General features: G+C 40.5%; 1 protein-coding gene across 1 annotated transcript; it reads right to left on the reverse strand.

Moving 5' to 3' along the window:
• Window positions 1–1,990: 1,990 nt before the first annotated feature.
• On the reverse strand, window positions 1,991–5,584 carry cbx2 (chromobox homolog 2 (Drosophila Pc class)). The gene is made up of 5 exons (XM_018749672.1): window positions 5,513–5,584; window positions 5,385–5,428; window positions 4,228–4,293; window positions 3,466–3,535; window positions 1,991–3,376 (listed from the first exon to the last, which is right to left on the reverse strand). Exons 1-5 carry the CDS (start codon window positions 5,582–5,584, stop codon window positions 1,991–1,993), a joined length of 1,638 nt encoding a protein of 545 aa, XP_018605188.1.
• Window positions 5,585–14,284: the final 8,700 nt, after the last annotated feature.

Consider the following 14,284-nt stretch of genomic DNA (forward strand, 5'->3'; position numbering starts at 1 on the left):
ACATTTCCATACACCCAACATAGGAAACATCTTAAATTTAGAAAGCCAATCATTGAAATCATACAGAACTTCATCTTAATTTAATATTTATGCTTAAAATGGGAGAAAATATACAGTGGCACATCAATACAAACAGTTGGGTCAGGGACTGTAGACAACTTAAACTGGCCTTAATATTATTATATCCACTACTTAAAAATAATATGAAACTCCAGGCAATCATCCTTTAACTATAACTTATAGAACACTCCTCATAACCGCAATTGGCACCCATGATAAACTGCATATCCAAAGTGGCTCCACTCCTCTAAAATATTGTAATTAAGGAAGAAATTTTACTCTAAAAATATTCACTTTCTATCAGCATCTGTTTTCAAAGAAAGAAATCCTAAACAGATAAGGGTATTTGGAGTTATCCTTTAAAGAAAAAGAAAATCAAGAATCACTTCTGCTGCACACAACACAACATTTATATGTTCATTTACATGAGAACAATGAATATTTTGTTACTTTGAGACTCCTGATGTTGCATATTTTCTGTACACTTTCATTCAAATAAAGGGTATCTTTTGACCAGTGGAGCTGGCAACTGTGGTATTTGGCAGCTCAATATACAATTAAAATAAAAACACTGTGTGTGTTCATCTTAAGGCACTCATGGGCTTAGGAAGATGAACATGTATATGCCAACCCTTCTTGCGGTGCAGCCACTGTGCAACCCTCATAGGAGTTATCATTAATGGCAACTACCCCTTTTGCTAGACCCTGAATGAGGCATCAACAGCTGCTGAAAAAAGCTAGTCCAGAAGTGACTTCCCTCACTGTCTGGATAACTGGAGCATGTGAATAGGACAAATATCCAACTGGCCTTGCTGGGTAAATTTAAAAAGAGCTTATTATTACTCCAGTCACATTTTTTACAGGATATTTTGAACACACCGGAGCACTTGCTTACAAATATGGAACAGGATTAATTCAATTCGCCTGCAGTGTTTACAGCTCACGGCTGTTGTTCTTGAATGTTGGTGATCAATAACGAGGGAAATGCTGGACATATTTGTGATAAATCAGGCAATAGTTGGCATTATGAATTTGTGGATGCAGAATATTTTTATTTTCAGTCATTTCAACTTTAAATTTTGATGTAGCTTAAAGTTGTGATGAATCATTGCATACTGGGAAGGCTGTTAATCACATTTGTGTTCAGTAATTTTAAAGTTGTGGCAACTTAATAAAAGATAGTCATAGATAGGCATGCCATCCAGGATGTACTATGGTTTAAGAAGAATATAAGATATGCTCTGGACAACAGCAATCCTGCACTCCACGAGTAGTTGATGAAAATGAAAGTTTTACAATCAATTTCAGTTAACAGCTTTCTTTTTAAAATAGAATCCAACTCATGGATAAATTGAGGAAAGCTTTTGTTCTGATGGAGTGTTTGGATTTATGAACAAATTCAGTTTCAGACTTGGTTCCTTTTGTGCTCATAAGCTGAGGACTCTGTTTCTCTCTTTCGAATTTAAATGATTTTGTTAAGGATATTAAATGGTTAATATTAAGTGACTATGGCTACATTACAATGCTAAGTATTAATTAGTAACAAATATGTACATCAGTTTTGCAGAAAGATTTTAATGATTTGGTCATATTAGGTGCCTCGTTTTCATACATCTTAAGCTGTAAGGTGGCATTAACGCTGAGATTTGGATGTAGAGTATCCACTCCAAATGAAAAGCAGCCATAAACTGAAGAGCCGTAACACACTAAAAAAAAAAAAAAAAAAAAAAACTAAATTTAGAAAACTTAGCGCATTTTCTACACCTAGAAAAATTCACTATTGAGAAGTAAAAAGCATTTAAAAAAAAAAAAAAAAAAAAAAAAAAAAAATCACATACAGTCTAATACTTAGTGGAATAGAATTAAACACAGCATCTTTTGTGCCCATCATACTGAGCTACCATAAAAACTGTTTAAAAAGCTGGCTTTCTCAGTATTGATGGAGGTTAAAAAAGCCCACACTGGTTGGAGACTCCTTCACAGTTACTGTGACCAGGTTGGCTGTAACATCTGTGACGAACACGTGCTCAATCAGACTGCGTGTTGGCTTCCAGTCCTGGCTGGTCTGTAAAGAGACAGACATATTCTGCCCATTGCTGGAGAAAGGAGGAGACTCATGCTCCGAGTCTGAACTGGACTCATCTTCTCCCGTGCTCATCTCACTCAGGACCTTTCCCAACTTACTACTGTCCTTAGAGGATGACCTCTGTCCTTGCCCCCTAGTGACTCCACCCTCTGCAGGAGGGTTGGTATTTAGTCTCTTCAGCTTCTTGATCTGTTTGTCTCCAATGGGACTCATGTCCCCACCCTCCACAGCCTTGCCCTGCTCACTACCCAAAAGGGTTCTTCTAGATTGCTGGCTGCCAGATGTGGCAGGGCTCTGTGCAGAACCTTGTGCCTGACGGGGGTTGCCCCCCAAAGTCTTCCGAGCTGGATTAGCTGTGCTGCGTGGAGGAGCACAGCCATGGCCTGCAGTGATACAACCCTGTGCTGGCTTGCTGATGCTCTGAAGGTTCAGAGCTTGCAGGCTAAGAACCTGGTGAGCAGACCCTTTAGGTGGAGGCAGGGCCGCACTGCTCTGTGGAGAGCCCTGTACTGTATTTTCTTGCTTCCTTTGCCCATTCAATTGACCCATAGGCAGGGAAGAACCCTGTCCTGCAATCATTCCAGAGGAAACTTGGGCATTATGCAGGTTGAGAGCTGCCACTCCCGGGGACTTGGATGCAGCAATCCTCAGGTCCACATCCGAGCCACTGCCCATGTCAGATACAGAAAGCTTGAAGTCAAATGCACCCTTGCTTTGTGGTATGCGGTTTACTGTTGGGGGACATGTGGGTCGTCCTGGTCCCACAGTGCTAAGAGGGCTGCGCGCACACTGCATAAAGCAGCCCCTATTCTGTGTGCCTTGGGTATCCCTGGTACTGGAAGCCCTACTCATGCTGGTGTAAGTGAAGCTGGCAGGTTGCAGTGGTTTCTTGAGGGGTATCTTTGGATCCATTGGAGGGGACTCCCTAATGGTTTGCTTTGGGAGCTTCCTGGCCCCTTTGGTCTGGCGCAGTGCCTTTAGCTCTGGTGGCAATGCCTTCCTCCCACGTTTCTTCTTCACAGGCTCCTGTTTGGCCAGAACTATCTGGGCCTTCTTCTGTGGCACTGGATGAAGCTCTCGTCCACGGTGCCCTGGCTTTTCATTTACCTCTTCACCCTCATTGTCCTCATCAGAAGAGGAAGATGAGGATGATGAAGAAGATGAGCTGGATGACGAGGATGATGAAGAAGACGAAGAGCTACCAGATTTTGTGGTTGTTGGAATACTTTCCTAAAAAGACAGATCAAGGGTATGTTTATAGCACTAGCAGGAGTATTCAAAACAAAAACATTCAATACAAAGGACACCGTTGCTCCTACCATGGTCTTTCGGGGTCTCCCTCTGGGCCTTTTCCCTCGCTTACGGAACAAAATTTCTTTTTCCTGTTCCCTGGAAATCGGTTAAGCAGTAGCATTAGGATTAATCTACATCTAGAAAAACAAGACTAAAAGAAAACTAGCAACTAAACTTCAGTTGCTACAAACCTCTCATAGATTTAAAAAAAAAAAAAAACACACACAAGGAAGACACCAGGAAATGAAAAATGGATAAGCATAAAATTATCAACTGAGGAAAGCTGTAATTCTGATTAATAAACACTGAGCCTAGATTTTAAAAACATAACAGTTAGGAGAATCACTTTAAGAGACAGTTCCTCTTTCTTTTTATGCTGGATAGTATTTGTTGCCTCTCTGTCTTCTAATAATTGTTGCGGTTAAAAAACAACTTTGAACAGTTTCACACAGTTGTTTGTATTTTGTCTGTATACAGAATTATATATCACCATCACAACCTAACTGGGTAGGTTCTGAGCAATATTAAAAATTTTCAAGACTATTTTTAACTTTTCTATAGCAGTAATAAATATTTGTGGCAGGAGCTTCTACTGTATAATACAAAAATAATAAAATTTTCTATCAAATATATCATTTAGACTTTTTTTTTTTTTAACATAAAAATGTTAAGAGCACACATTTACTCAGTTGCCTTTTGTTTAAATTGCATATTTTCATACAAATCTCTGTAAACAAACACCTAAGGCCCAGTCCTTCAGCTAGAGTAAAAGACTGTAGAAAGCTCACCTCTTGTGGAACGCTGCCAGTAGTCTTGGGTCCAGGATATTCTCCTGGGGCTCCCAGCTGTTGTGCCTATAAGGGACAGAAACAAAGTTAATTACAATGACATTTTTACTTGTAATTCTTGTACTCATTGATGATACTGCTAGTGAGACCTTTAAGCCTAAGTTCCAGTCATTAATTACACAATATTAAATAACTTATGGTAAAAATAACATAGTGAAAACAGTCAAATAAACAAGACATGTCTTCTTGACACATAATTTACAAATCAAATGTCTCAACATTTTACAAACAAAAAAAAAATACCTGGTGATGTTCAATAAAATATATAGACTGGTCACTGAATATAATCAAATTAGGCAACCATTTTGCCCTAACAATCAGGCAAAAGAGAATTATTACATTAAAAAAAGGTTTAAATAGTACACGTGGAGACTAAGGTCGGTAGAGTGACTGATGGCTGGAGATAAAATACAAATGAGTGGAGGTGAAAAGAAAAAGAAAAAAAACATTTACAAAATTGTGTGTGTAAGGCCATTCTGAGTAAGTAACAACAAGGGACTCAGCATATGGGGAGGAACTGTTTACCTCATTCAATCTAAAACATTTATAGGTGCAAAAGACGTGAATGTACACTATAAAACACAAGAAGGCTAATCCATGAAATAATTTCAAAACAAAGTGGGTATGTATCACTTTGGATATGCTGCCAATCAATAAAAAGCTGCCCGAGATACTTTAAACGAAACTACATTTCCATTCATTCATTGTTGCCGCTGTATATACATTTTTGTTGCTACAAAAATATCACAGACAAAACGGCAACGTTAGAAATAAAACAAAGCTTTAGACCCCGTTTTAAAATCTGTTAATATTTCACCAAAGTAATATCTAATCTAGCACTGCTAGTAGCAGTCTTTGTGCCCAGGTGATCACCGCTCTAACTAACTTAGTCTTAAAACTAATAACAGTCTTAATTAATATTAACGTAGCATTCGACATAATTTTTAATGCTACTCCGTTACTGCAACATCTAGTTTATGGTAGGGTGAACATTAGCAGCTTCTTCTAGTCTTCCTACAACAAGAGAGCAACAAGCGACACACGTTGTTGTTGTTTTCATTGTTTGAGAGCGATGTTGCAGCTGCGCTCCTACTTACTTGGATGACCATCCTCTCCACTTTACTAGATACTCCAACTTTCCCTGCAAAAAAAAAGAAATCGTGAAAATTTCAACCAGCACTGCCGAATTCACACTTTGTAAAAAATTTAACCTGTGATCTCAAACCTTTCTCAGTCGTTTATTCAGAATGCATTCGGCATCAAAAACCTGTTCTCCCACGGCGCTCAACTCCTCCATGACTGCAGTCGATAGCTACAATTCAAACCGTTCAGGAGTGGAGAGAAAACAAAGCACAAAGATTGTCCCTTCGAAGCCACCGTCCAAGTGTGCCACGTAACGACGTCATCGCTTCTTGCATTGGTTTCGGAAACGTAACGGAACCAAGGGTCTCGCTTGGTTATGTTTTGCGACTAGCATATTTTATTAAAGAGAAATACTTGAATTCTTAACTATTTACATCGTTTTTGAAGATTACAGTGACTGCACTTAAGGTGGTACATGTTTTGTAAACATTCCTAATTATTTCACTCACTGTTTGAGTCGTCAGTAAATCTGAATTGCAGGAGTGTGCTTCTTGGACAGTGCTGACTTTGTTGTACATATTTATAAATGAGTGCAAACACAACAAAGTACTATGGTGATAAATTGTACAAATTAAGCGGCGTAAGTAAAATTTGGCGATGATTGTACTTCAATTTGTGTAGTGTCGAAAGGTTAGTATACGGAAAATGCAATCATCAGAGAGCTAGTTGATTTACGCCGTTGTGTAGGAGGTATGTGAATTGCAAGATTAGAAATTAATTTTTTTTGCAATAGATATCTTTTACAAAACAGATGCCTCAAGTCAGAAATATGAACTGATTTAATGTGAAATATGAGCATATGCAGGTATACATAAAATAGGAAAGTATGGTGGTTGGAACTACTCATCATGCAGTCTTGTGTCATACCATTCCCTGGTACAGCTCAGCTGTGGAAAGTAATATTATCCCAAAGCAAAACACACACAAAGTGGCCCTCATAAACAAGCACAAAGTGTTAAAATACTATACAGAATACAAAAATGCCAGCAGATAGTGTTACCAGGGCCTATTTCTGAAATGTTTCCCCATCCTTTGAAATAGCTACACACACAGTTATGTTTCTGCAATGAAGGCAGATCAGTCATACTTGCTCTTTTGTGAACTTTAGTGAGGTTGAAACCTGCTTCATCCACATCCATTCTATGCAAAAGATAAAATATCACATACTCTGCAGCAATCGCATTACATTTAATTGCACATTATGTTAAGAATGCTTTCCATGGAATCTTACCTGTACATAGTCACATATTAAGTTTCTTTTATTCTTCCTTTCAAAGTGGCTTTGTAACCCTATTCCATGCAAGTCTGCTACCTCCGGATCACCCTATCATTACATGTACAAATTTACCTGATTGTTTTCTCATAAGCAGCTTTGAGGGTCAAGCTACCAACAGTTGTTTAGCCATTTATACAGCTGGGCAATTTGGATAAGTACCTTGCTCTAAGTGATGGGATCTGATCCTGCAACCTTTGGCTCCAAAGGCAGCAGCTGTAAGCACTAGGTTACCAGCTGTACCACTATCAGCAGCGATAAGACTTGTGTGTTTATGCTGCTTCCTTTTCCACCACAATGAGAAAGGTGTTCAGTTCTGCACATGACACACACACACACACACACACACACACGCACGCACTGACTTAAGCCACTTGTCCCAAATTGGGTCGTGGCGAGCTGGAGCCTAACCTGGCAACAGAGGGCGTAAGGCTGGGGGGGAGGGGACACGCCCAGAATGGGATGCCAGTCTGCCGCAAGGCACCCCAAGCAGGACTCGAACCCCAGACCCACCAGAGAGCAGGACCTGGCCAAACCCGCTGTGCCTCTGCACCCCTTGTTCTGCACATGAGCATAAAGAAATTTGATACATATCAAATTTAAGCCTCTCTAAAATGCAACTCTGACATAGATAATAGAAAATGAAATATTTTGTTTTATTACATATCTGTTTTCAGTTCTGAATGTCCTGCTAATGGATGCAACTGTAGACCAGCTGAGATTTGGCTGCACCCTTCACCCTCCAGCAACTGTCATTGTAAGGCCATGATTTATTACAGGGTCAGTTAGTGGCTGTAATTTCATTTGAAATATGGAGGTGCCTTCACTGTATTCTTCTCATCTTCCACCCCATATGCTGCCACCACATATATAAACACCCCATTCTGTGACAGCTAGATGTTGCTCCTGCATCTCCTCCAGCTGCTCATGACTTACTGATTTAGTGTTGAGCTATGATGCTGCAGATTATTTACACCCCTGAAGTGAAAATGAAAGCATGTAGAAATGCATTAATTTGACTTATATCAATGTTTTCTGTTTTCCCTGCTGATAATGTACTTAAACATTTTACTGAGTTAAGCATTTTGTGTATATGCAATTAGAATACATTTAATGTTTTGTACAATAAACTGGCTGTTATGGAGTTTGCCTGAAGGTTTTTAAAAATGTGCATAACATTTGGATAATTGCTTTAAGCAAGCAGTGGATAGCATTGCTGCCTCACACTGAAAAAAGTACACATTTTCAAAACAAGTAATGCAACCTACAAAATTATTACTTTAACCAAACTCATTTCACCTCCAGAATGCCTTAACATGCTCTAAATATTTCACACCTTCTTCTAAAAGCAAACATTTTGTCCACTGCATTGTTGTAACATACAGCAATTATAAGTAAGCTGTGTTCATTACCAGAAGCAGAATAATAATTGTGGTTTCTTCACCATTTAATTTTCCAATAATTTTCTGCAACAGTGACCATGGCCTGCAGTACCTCAAAATGCACTCAGAGACCATAAGAACTCAGATGGCACTGTGGGACTGGGGACTTCAGGGACCTTAACCTGCTTTAGATTTGGAATTGATCCGGGAGTTTGTCAAGGATGCCCCATAAAATCATTCCAGTTTTTGTAGTTTACAGAAGTTGTGGCTGGTCATATAAAATAGATGTTTCAGGGCCTTCAAATACAGAATAAAGAGATTGTGTTCCCATTTGGCTGATAATACAGTTTTTTTTTTTTTTTAAAGAAATATATAGAGGTTGTGAAGGCAAAGTGCCTACAGGTTCTTCCTCTGTTTTTAGGCTTTTTTTAATTCAAAATGGTGTGAACTGATGGCTCTTGGGAAACATGATGTCTTATACACTGATGGCTCTTGGGAAATATGATGTCTTATGCATGGGCAATATTTCTGTGAAAGATGCAGGTAAACATCTTGGTAGATTGTATTTACAGAAATTTGAAAATTAGAAGTGATCTTTTTTTTTCATATTGTATGATCATTTGAAAACAAACTTGACTCATGGTTAGAGACCTTTCTTTGGAAGGTCAAATACATTTTTTGAAATCTGAGAGTTTATAAAGATTATGCTTCACCAGTTTTATATGTACCACCTTCGTTTATTAGGAAACTTGGTTGTATATTTTTCAAAATCTATTTGGAGGAATATTTGTTCTTCATGGATAAAGGGAGCCTTAATGCTTTACACTTTAACACGTCTAATTGTATTTTTAAAATAAAGAGCATATAGAAGTATTAAAAAATAAGAAAAGCATGTGGTACATAATTCTAATTGTTTTAAAATGTAGATGTTACAGTTTTTGCATAATGTAATTCTGACATTATGAAAATCCCCTTAAACATGCCAGTTTTCATGAAAAAGTGCTTTTTACATAATCACTAATGGATAAACATCCCATTGTAGATATACTGTCTGAAACAACTGGTATATAAAATGTAGAAATAAAACTTTGCCTTATTTAAATGTTGTCAAAGTGGTATATTTTGAGTAAAAGAATTAGGTATTTTTAAGTGGTATTATCTGGGTTAAACAATTAAATAGTGTTGATGGTGAAATATATAATTAGGTTGTATATTGATTTTTTTAGATATAATTAATAGATATTCATGATATTAATACATTTTTTACTGTGATTAAAGTGAAAGAGATTACTTTCAATATCTGTACAAAATATTGTATGGTGGACAAGAGCCTCCTTGTGTGCTGAAATTTTTGTGGAGGTTGATGACTGTTGTGTGGAAGAGGGTGTCATTTTGAAGCCATGGCAGAGAGCAGGAGGAATTTTTATTCGTAAGGAGATGGATGCTGTGGTGTCTTGCATTGGCATACCGCTAGTTGGCGTTTGAGGTTCTGCGATGCAATTAGGGAGATAGTAGAGAAGAAGAAGAGAGAGGATGTGCACGTGGTGATGTTGACTTGGTGTGTTTGATGCTTGTTCGTTTTCATTATTAAAATCTTTGAATAATAATTCTTCTGCTTCGCTTGTCTACTGAAGATACAACAAAATTGGCAACGAGGACGTTTTTTCTACAGGATTATTGAGGGTGGCGTCCGTGAGTGCTTCATGTCCCAGTCCTTTTTTGCCTTGTCCCGGTGAGCCCGCCATACCACTAGTAACATGGTTGAAAATGTTTAACAACTACATGCTAGTCATTGATGCGACTGGACGTTCCTGGCCGGAAGCGAGAAAACGGGCTTTGCTCCATCACTGCCTTGGAACCGAAGGTCAGAGACTGTTTTATATGTTGCCAAATACCGGTGATGATTTGGCTGCTCCTATTAAAGCTTTGGAAGACCACTTCAATCCAAAACAAAATGTGGTTGTGGAACAGCATTGTTTTAGAAAACAAGAACTGGAGAAACAGTAGTACAGTACATTGCTGCTTTGAGAGATTTGGCTACTACTTGTGACTTTGCTGATAAGGTGGATAATATGCTGCGTGACCAGCTAGTGGAACATGTTGCTAATCCTCGTATCTGCGAAACATTATTATTGGAATCTAACTTGACACTGGAGACTGCAAATACAATCGCCACGCAGCTAGAGGCAGCTGATGTCCGGGCGAAGCAATGTCTGCAAGCAGCTCTGCTCCTGCTCCTGGACGACAGCGTCCCAAAGCCAACTCCAAAGCACGTGCCTCAATAAAGATATCCGCTTCTGCTCCGTCATTTCGGACATGTTTCTGTTGTGGTTCCGATGGACTTCTTGCAAATGCACGGAACTGCCCCGCTGCATCTGCTAAATGTAGGACCTGCAATAAGGTTGGGCATTTTGCGTGAGTTTGCTGTTCTACTCCTGCTCGTTCAGTGCAAGCAGTTGAATTACCAGAGGTCTGTATTCTCCACCTGTCTGGACCAACAGACCGTCTGCTGTGTGATGTGGCCATAAAGGTTTCGCTTGCTGCTACACCCGTGTCTCTTCTACTCACAGTCAACTCTGGTTCCGCAGTTTCCATTTTGCCAAAACAAGTATATGAGCAACATTTTCACACGGTGCCCTTACAGCCTCCTACTGTCCATTTGCTTACTTACTCACATGACCCAATTTCAGTGCTAGGCTGCTTACCTGCAACAGTGTCTAAATATGGTCTTACTTGTCCTCCTCACTTCTTCGTCATGAGTGATGGGGCAGCCTTGCTACGCATGGACTCGATTGAAGGACTTCAGCTTCGGTTTGACGGACACACGATGCTGCCTCCGCTATGCTCTGCTCTGGTTTGCGCCCTTTCTACTCCTCCATCACAGCATATTGCACTGGACTGTGTGAGAAACTTCACTCATAAGGTTAAAATTTCTGACTCTGTGCCTCTTGTCAGGCACAAATTGCGTCGCTTACCTTTCTCTGTGAGGGATGCTATTTCTGCAGAACTTGACCGACTTCTGCATGCAAGAATCATTGAAAGGATTGATTCCTCACCATGGGTTTCTCCAGTTGTAGTGGTCCAAAAGAAAACGGGAGGAATTTGTATGTGTGTGGATTTGCGAGGGGCCAATAAGGCAATTAAAGTGGATAGCTACCCATTGCCGCATATGGAAGAGATGATGACACTACTGTGAGGTGTGACTGTGTTTTCGGCCATAGACTTAGAAAGTGCATATCATCAGATACCTATCCATGAAGACAGCAGGAACCTCACAGCTTTCATTACACAAGGGTCTTTTCAGATTCTGTAGGGTACCTTATGGCTTGGCTTCTGCTCCGTCCATGTTTCAGAAGATGATGGCTGTCATTCTTAAGGGACTCCAGAATATTACAATCTATCTGTATGACATCATTGTGTGGGGACGCTCGCTAGAGCAGCATGATCAAGCGCTGAAGGATGTGCTGCAACGACTCAAGGATGCTGGATTGCTGCTGAATGAGTCAAAGTGTCACTTCAGGAAGCTGAACTTGAGATTCTTAAGGCACACAGTGACTGCACAGGGTATTCAGCCAGACCAGAAACACCTTTCTGCAATAATTGATGCACCTGCGCCAGCGGACGCTGTTCAGTTGCGTTCTTTGCTGGCTCTTCTTTCTTGGTACAACAAATTCATTCCCAATTTTGCTTCTGTAGTGGCACCTTTGCGTGCATGCCTGCAGGATGACAGTGGGTTTTACTGGTCTGAAGCAGCTGAAGACAGACTTGGCTGCAGTCAAACAGCTTCTTGTGAACAGTTCTGCTCTAGCACTGTTTGACCCTAACCTGCCAGCTGTCATCTCCACTGATGCGTCTGATTATGGCTTGGGTGCTGTCTTCTCACAGATACACGCAGATGGTCATGAACATACTGTTGCTTTGCATCCAGAAAACTAACACCAGCTGAGTGAAAATATTCCACTGTTGAGAAAGAGGCTTTGGTGTGCGTTGGGCTGTCGGAAAGTGGAGGACATGCTTATGGGGTTGCAGATTTACCTTGCGGACTGACCATCAGGCGTTAACTACGTTGCTGACTACAAAAGGGACCGATAGAGCTGGCATGCGCATAGCAAGGTGGGCGGCTCAGTTGCTTTGCTTTAACTATGTTGTTTAGTACCATGCCGGATCTGACAATCACACTGCAGATTGTTTGTCTCGCCTGCCTCTGCCTTGTTCTTCCACTGAGCAAGACACCGAACCTGAGTTGCTGGCTTTGCTGTCTGCTGCTCTGACCGCCGTTTCACAGGGAGACTTCGCTGCTGCTTCGGCTCGCTGTTCTTAACTCTCTGCTTTGGGTACACAAATTGTGCATGGTTGGCCGCCTTCTCCTGCTGCTTTGGACTCAGTGTTACGTCCATACTACAAACTACGGCATGAGTTCAGTGTGTAAGATGACTTTGTGTTTAGAGGTTCACAGCTGGTGGGTCCTAAAAAACTCTGTGACACGCTAGTTTGTATTGCACATGAAAGTCACCAGGGAATTGTGCGAACGAAACAACGCCTGCGTGAACTCTGCTGGTGGCCTCAAATGGATGTGCTTGTGGCAGAGAAAATTGCCACTTTCCAGTTGTGTCTTTCTTTGGATAAGACAGCCAAACCTTCTGCTGCACCTCTCCAGCCTGTTTCTTTGCCTTCTGCACTTTGGGTAAAGCTGGCAATATACATTGTAAGCCCTTTTGAGAGAGCTGTTTGGAATTGTCGATATGCCTTGGCGCTCACAGATTATTATAGTAAGTGGCCTGAAGTAGCCTTTACTGCATCTGTGGCAACAAAGCAGGTGACTGCTTTTCTTGTCTCTGTTTTCAGTACACATGGCAATCCGAGGACACTAGTGATTGATAATGGGCGTCAGTTCACTTTGCCTGAGTTCGCTGCATTCTTGAAAGACAGGGACGTTCAACGTGTTCGTAGATTGGTGTATCATCCTGCTGCAAATGGAGCTATTGAACACTTCCACCGCGTGCTTAAAAGTATGATTCAGTCAGCCATCATACAATCAGCACCATGGCAAAAAACAGTGACTGACTTCCTTCAGATTTATTGTGCTACACTGCATGCTATGACAGGTGTCTCGCCCTTTGAATTGATTCATGGACGGAAAATGCACACTTGCCTTAATGTTCTCCTCCCTCCACCTTCTAGTCATGAGCCTGTACCGATGCACCAGCATGTTTCAGCACTGCAGGATGTCATGACAGCTCGATTTGTTGTCACATATTGCGTGCGTCATTCTTCTTTTCGAGAAAGGGATAAATTGCGCATAAAGAAACCAGTACATGTGCCAAAGGCTCATACCAAATTCACTCCCCTAGTTAAGGTTAGGAAACAAGTTGGCCCTAATACCTACCTCTTGGATGACAGAAGGAAATGGCATGCTTCATGCCTTGCACCAGTACCGATGAATGTGCCAGATACTGGACAAACTGCCGCTGTTGGAAACTCGCTTTCATCTCACACACCATGTTCTGAAAATTCTGTGCCTTCAAATTTTTGCTTTCGGTTTGCGTGAGAAATGCCAAAACTACCCTCCGGTTTGGCTGAAGGACTATGTACACTAGTTACAGAATTAACATGGACATTTAAGTACTGTTGAAATGTTCTGTGCTGTTGAGAAGTCCTATTAAAAATGTTATTATGCGCTACTGGCATTCTTTCAATGTGTTGTATAGTGTATTTTCATATGCATGTGAAGTGGTTGCTTGATAGCTAATGGACTGCTTGCCATTCCTATTGCATGTACTATTTGTGATTATGGGAAGAATTCCTTAAGTAAGAGGGGGGATATGTGGTGTTTTGCATTGGCATACCACTAGTTGGTGTTCAAGGTTTTGCAATGCAATTAAAGAGATAGTAGAGAAGAAGAAGAGAGAGGATGTGCACATGGTGATGTTGACTTGGTGTGTTCAATGCTTGTTCATTTTCATTATTAAAATCTTTGAATAATAATTCTCCTGCTTCCTTTATCTACTGAAGACACAACAGACACACTTTGAATAGGCCAGTTTAGGCCTTCTCAGTGTTGAAGGGAAAATTTTCTTTAGTGCTGTGGCATGAAGATTGAGACATTCTTGAAGGTGAACAAGCTGATTGATACATTTGTGCAGAAGGCAGGTCTTCAGGGATGCTTGGGGTGCTTGGAGCACACCAGTATGATATAGCA

The sequence above is a fragment of the Scleropages formosus genome, chromosome 5 (genome assembly GCF_900964775.1).
Source record: "Scleropages formosus chromosome 5, fSclFor1.1, whole genome shotgun sequence".
Taxonomy (NCBI): domain Eukaryota; kingdom Metazoa; phylum Chordata; class Actinopteri; order Osteoglossiformes; family Osteoglossidae; genus Scleropages; species Scleropages formosus.

Bases quoted from the DNA above. Each gene is read 5' to 3' on its own strand.
- cbx2 (XM_018749672.1), bottom strand. From the start codon at position 5,584: ATGGAGGAGTTGAGCGCCGTGGGAGAACAGGTTTTTGATGCCGAATGC. The intron at 4,294-5,384 runs GTAAGTAGGAGC...TGTCCCTTATAG, and splicing joins TGGAGAGGATGGTCATCCAA to GCACAACAGCTGGGAGCCCC. The intron at 3,377-3,465 runs GTAGGAGCAACG...CTGTCTTTTTAG, and splicing joins GGAGACCCCGAAAGACCATG to GAAAGTATTCCAACAACCAC.